The 6,000-nt window shown below is 26.7% G+C and overlaps 1 protein-coding gene across 3 annotated transcripts in view; it reads right to left on the bottom strand.

Moving 5' to 3' along the window:
• Window positions 1–1,743: 1,743 nt before the first annotated feature.
• LOC114129393 (protein tramtrack, beta isoform-like) overlaps window positions 1,744–6,000 on the bottom strand; it is a 31,200-nt gene continuing 26,943 nt past the window's right edge. For all 3 annotated transcript variants that reach the window (XM_027994117.2, XM_050204564.1, XM_027994118.2), the window contains exons 2-7: window positions 5,556–5,841; window positions 5,381–5,482; window positions 4,871–5,306; window positions 4,583–4,780; window positions 4,300–4,368; window positions 1,744–3,437 (exon numbers count right to left, since the gene is read on the bottom strand). In XM_027994117.2, coding sequence (XP_027849918.1) covers window positions 3,061–3,437; window positions 4,300–4,368; window positions 4,583–4,780; window positions 4,871–5,306; window positions 5,381–5,482; window positions 5,556–5,741 — 1,368 coding nt within the window. In that variant the 5' untranslated portion in view covers window positions 5,742–5,841 and the 3' untranslated portion in view covers window positions 1,744–3,060. The remainder of the gene's footprint in view (window positions 3,438–4,299; window positions 4,369–4,582; window positions 4,781–4,870; window positions 5,307–5,380; window positions 5,483–5,555; window positions 5,842–6,000) is intronic.

The following is a 6,000-nucleotide window of genomic DNA, read 5'->3' as shown; positions in this document are numbered from 1 at the left end:
TATTCGTCGGAGAAGATGGACACGAGTGTTGTACAGTTGTTATCGGATTGATGATATAACACGATGATATTATATAGGTATATAGCGATTAATCTGGCTAATGACTTAAAACAGACAACATAATTTCACCTTTGCGGGCACAGTGTAAGAAACATTTTACTTCGTTCGTAAGTCGTAGTCCATAGCGGGTTAGTCAGTACGTCTACTCTCCGCGTCTATATACGAAGTAAAATTTAGAGGTTTTAGAGATAAGAATTAAAAATAATAAATTATACAATAGTTACACGCACAGTAGTTAGAAAACTATTTTATCGACTGTGTACACGTTGGTTTAGATGTATAAGTATCAGTTCTTCGTACAAAAGTCGTAGGGTATACATTAAACTTAAACTACATTAATTCGAAAATCGAACACTTCTGAGCCAAAAATCGATTTAAATGTAAATGGTAAATCGTTTACAAATTTTAAGCATAATAATTTTTTTTTATTATTAATCATATATTTTTTGACGTTACGTGCATTACATCTTATATACATGTCTTTGTTTCTACACTAGTCACAATAATAATTGATAAAGAATAATTATTGCAAGTGTTTGACTAATGATAAATTATTCAAGTAAATATGTCTCAGAAATATTCGTTTACATAAACCAATCTTATTTCCAAGGTATATTTATTTTTCTACATAATGTAATAAATAAACTATAGCGTCAAATTGCAATAAAAAATACTATAGGTAAAATAATATAAGTAAATAAAAAATTAAAAATTTACCTTATAATAATTATTCTTATGTTCAAATTATCATTTATAAATATTAAACATATATTTTTATGTGTAAGAGTTATATTATCCTCTATAATTTCTGTAATGTACGATTTTATGTTAAAATTAGTAAAAAATGTAAAAAAAACTATTTTTTTGAGAAATGCATGTTATCAAAGTTGCTTGTGGTTCAGAGACAAAAATAAGTGCACTACTAACATAGTACAGTAAAACTTCCATTTAACAAAATTTTCTTTTTAATGAATTATTTTTGAGAACCATGACCTTCATTGTTAATTATGCGTTAATTCTATTTAACGAATTCCTTTATAATACAATTTTTTTTTGTTCCCTGTGAGACTTTGTTAAATAGAAGTTCCTCTGTACAATAGTGTTTCGTTTTAACTTAATTTTTTTTCACAAATTAACAAATCTTTATCTATAAAATTATAAATGTAGATTTCAACAACAAAGATAAAATAATAAAAATAGGGATTAATAGTAATTCAAATAATATCAACAAATAGTTATAATTTATGAAATATTTTTAAAAATGAAGGCAATTTAATTTTACTACTATAGTATGTAAGTAACTATTAAAAATGCACGCATAAAGCTACAAATACATGATATTATATACTGTTTAAATGTAAACATTATCTACGCAAAATCTAGACACTAATTCATAATTTCATGCTGTTATTTAATTATGTTCACCTGTCACTTACAATTAAGTTATTTGTTGATTTGATTTTGCAACTTTGTAGGTATAACTCCTATGGCCGCAAATATAACAAAATATTGTATATAAAGATAACAGTGTACATTTTTAAAGATATTAGTTATACAATTAAGTAAAAATATAGTGTTTAATACAATCCGTAAAAGCTAATAATAGTAGCTTTTTACATGTATATAGTGATATAACATTAAATATGAGCAGATTAGGTATTTAAAAAAATTATAAAACATACATATTTTTCATACATTTTTATTTTATCATAAACTTCACATATTAAATATCACTGTATATACTAGGTATATGATGGCGCATTAAAACAAAACAAAGATAACATATAAATTTTTAACGCTCCCCGAAGAATAAATATTAAATAGGAAAAAAATAACAAAACAAACGGATTAATAACAAATTAATGATCATGTTAAAACAAGCTTATTTGGATACTTATTCAATTCAGTCAATATTATCAAATTCAAAATAACAAACCAAAAGAAAAAAATTTAATTTAACTATAATATTTGTAGCTTTCACAGCCAATTTTATTAGTAATGGGCGATCAAATTTTTTTCAAAAATACTTGTTATTTCCCCAAAAGTTAAAACAAAGCACCATTGGTTTACTAAACTAATTGTATGCTAAATACACCCTGTCTAGCAGTCTATAAATAATATAATAACATAATATAGCGTAATATATAATATAATTTAAATATGAATGTATTTATAAACATAAACAATTTTTTTTTAACAACATTATAATCTTAAAATCAAAACTACACATAATGGCAAGGCAGATTGAATAACAAATTGACTAAGAAAACACACAGCCCAACTTAAAAATTAGGTATTAACAAAAACAATCAAATCATATACTAGTTTAAAATTTAGTTTTGACTAATTTAGTTTTATATAAAAACAATATTTTTAAATATAATAAAGACCTGTTTAGTCTTTGTAATATTGACAATACATCAAAGTTATTTTTTAATATTTGTTTCATGTATATTTTTTTTCTTAATTGAAGTGTCAAAAGTGTAACATGTACAGAGTTCAGTTTACATGATCATACTTAGCCTGCTTTAATGATATTTGACTTATAAATGGCAAGACAGGCTAAAATTATTGACAAGTATTTACTATAACAATAGTATAACAACTCAAATTTAAATGATTATTTTAATAATAAAAACAATGGACGGGTTAACTATGGAAGGAGCACAAAGGGAGAGGAAAAACAAAAACAAATTAAAACTTAGGAAGACAAAAACGCAACGAAAAAATAAAATAAAATAAACCTAACCTTTACCCTACAAACAAGAACTATAGAATTGAACCGTCGTTTAAGTACATAATTAAAACTATATCCCACTCGTGATTTGTTACATTCTAGTTTTTTCACTCAAGTTTCTTAACTTTGGTACAATATATGGTTAAATATATTCATGGAAAGACATTATCTGCATTATTACCTTCAATACTGGTTAATTAAACAGTCAACATGTAAAAAAAAATTAAAATTGTAGTATGTCAGCATACACGAACAATAAAATATCACAAACTATTATATTCAAATCTAGAACTGCTATTGTTGTTTGTAGCATAAACTTTTGGAGCAGAAACTCTGTGTACTTGTTTCATATGTGTTAACATATTATCCCTTCTTGTAAACATTCTAGTACACACAGGGCAGGGCACTTCTTGTCTAATTCCATGATGAGATGAAAGGAAATGTCTACAGAAGTTACTAATGTGAGTGTATGTTTTGCGACACAAATTACACCTAAAAAGATTGCTTGATTCTTGAGTACAGAATTGACGAACTGAATACTTGTCCATAATTGGGCGATTAGCATGGTTTGTAGTATTGTCTAAGTCACTTGTTCCATTTGTATCTTTAAATGAAGTACGTGTTTGTTCAGATTCTACATCTGAAAAATATTTGATCTTTTACGTTAAATTAAATTTTACACAAAAACTGTGTAGTAAATTGTAATAGACTATATAAAAATGTTTTAAAAATAAATTTCTGTATGCTTTAAATTTGCAGTTATTTCCAATACTTAGTTTACAGATTTAAATGGATATAATTATTTTTTATAATTTAATTAAAATAGTAAAAAGTACTTAAATCTTAAATTTACAATGATCAATAAATTAGAAAAAAATATACTTTGAAGAGTAAAATCATATTATTTAAATAAATTTTCATTTTAAAGGATTTACAAAATTAATATTTGATTAAAAGTAAAACATTTTTATAAGCCCATCCTAAAAGAATATTAACAAAATGATGGGTCCACTTTCCTCCATTTTAATTTAAAACTACTGAAAAATATATTTAAGGAAATACTACTTACCTGATTGTCAATCAAAATTATGTTCTTTAAAAATTCTTTTTATAGATTTATTACTTTGACAGTAGGTATCAAAAATATGTTTTAACGCACAGACCAGAAAAAACCAGATGCGAAACCTTTCTCTTAAATTACTTTACATTTTATCCACCAAATCCATTAAAATTATATTATACAATTTATGAAGGAAAATTTAATGAAAAGTTATGGACAAAATTATAAATTAAAAATAAAAGAGGAAGGTGTCCCATCTGATTGTTAATTTATAAGCGCTAAAATAATCACATTAAAAAAAATTATTGTTAAAAATGTACGATGACAAAAAAACATGATCAGCATGTATAATGTTTCATAATAATTAACTTTAGTCAACGAACTAAAATGGTAATTATTTCTTGATTGATGACATAGGTAGAAAGGTTTATAAAAAACTTACCACATGCGCTTTGGTCTAACTGCATACTAGTAGAATGAGTGTCATATTCTTTTTTCACTGTACTTAAATCTAAAATAGAAAACAGAAATCATGTATTTTATGAAACATATGAATGTAAAGAACTAATACAATATACATAAATATAAAAACTTGCAACTTAAGTTCAATACTAATAATAAATAAAGATAAATTCAAAGTACTGATAATAAAAACTCAGTCTTTATAAATTACACAAAATATTTTAATTATATTCATAATTTTTTATAAAGTTAAAATTATTTACCTTGGGATGTTCCTGGAACTGGGTCAACAGGCTCTTGTTTTATTTCCATTCCATTTTCTGTATACTCTTCTTCCATGTCTTCGTGATCAGGTATATCATCTTGGCTAGGAGAATCCAAATGTCTAGGTGCAGCTGCAGCAGATTCTGATTCTTCAGACATGTTCAATTCTAATAAATCTGGTGGATCACGGCCACTTCCTACATTATTTATATTATACTTATACTTTTAATTCTATTTAACAATTATATTGTAATTTCACAATATATTATTATTTTCAATAAGTTTACCTGCGCTTGTACCAACTGGCGTGGATGCTCTACTATCATCATTATTATTATCATTTGGCCTAGAAGGTGAGTTACTTCCAGTGGATAATTTCCTGGGGCGTCCACGTTTTCTCTTTGGTGCAGTCAGAGCAGATCCTAATAACGGGTTCATTGGGTATGACAAATGTTGACGCTGTTGATCGTGAAGTGGATGAGATGGCAGTGGCCTTTTCATAGGCAAAGGACTATGATTGTGTATGCGTTGAAGTTGAGGCACATGAGCCATTTGGTTATTGTGTACTGGTGAAGAAGATGGAGATGATGAGTGAGACTGAAGAAGAGAAGAAGCTAATGAGGGTAAGTCTCCACGATCTTCATTGACCTCAGTTAAACCTTTGATTCGCAATGATTCTGCCACTTTAAGAAAAGCTGCCAATCTATCTTGATCTACACTAACCTAAATAAATAAAATAATTTGTATGTTTAATTTTGTTATTAAATTATATGAAACAATCCTCAACAACTATTTACCTCGCCTCTGTACATGAAGTCTAATAAAGATCTCATGTCAACTAGTGGAACATCTTTGAGTATTACAATTGGATGTCTATCAGGGTGTCCAACAAAAAGCGTCTAATATAAATAAAACATAAAATTAATATTTCGCAAAAAAACAAAATAAGTAAAATAATTTTTTAATAAATACCTGAAAGTAAGGACTGCATGCTGAAAGAACCATTTTGTGAGCACGAAGCATTTGACCTTCGACAGCTAATGTCACATCTACAAATGCCTCGCTCGTCAATAATTGATCGAAAACAGCAAGCAAGTTGGATTGATGGTTGTTCCATCGGAGGCAAAACCTCTGGGATTGTCCATTGTTTTGTGACATGTTCACTATGATTCATGTAAATAATTTTTAAAGCTATCTTGCTACGTGTATCAAATTTTGATCACAACACTTGATAGAAAAATACGCTTGAAAATTTCACCTGTAACAGATAAAATTGACAAATTAAATATTATTTAGCTTGAAGGTAACTAAATTTTGCTATAATAAACGTTGCAATTATAATACTCGGTGCTTATGCGCGGAAAATATATTTTTTATTATCGGTATGATAATATTATATTATTATTCATTTATAACT

This window comes from Aphis gossypii, chromosome 3 (genome assembly GCF_020184175.1).
Source record: "Aphis gossypii isolate Hap1 chromosome 3, ASM2018417v2, whole genome shotgun sequence".
Lineage (NCBI taxonomy): Eukaryota > Metazoa > Arthropoda > Insecta > Hemiptera > Aphididae > Aphis > Aphis gossypii.
Note: the sequence above shows the minus strand (reverse complement) of the source record. Positions and strands in the feature narration are given on the sequence as shown.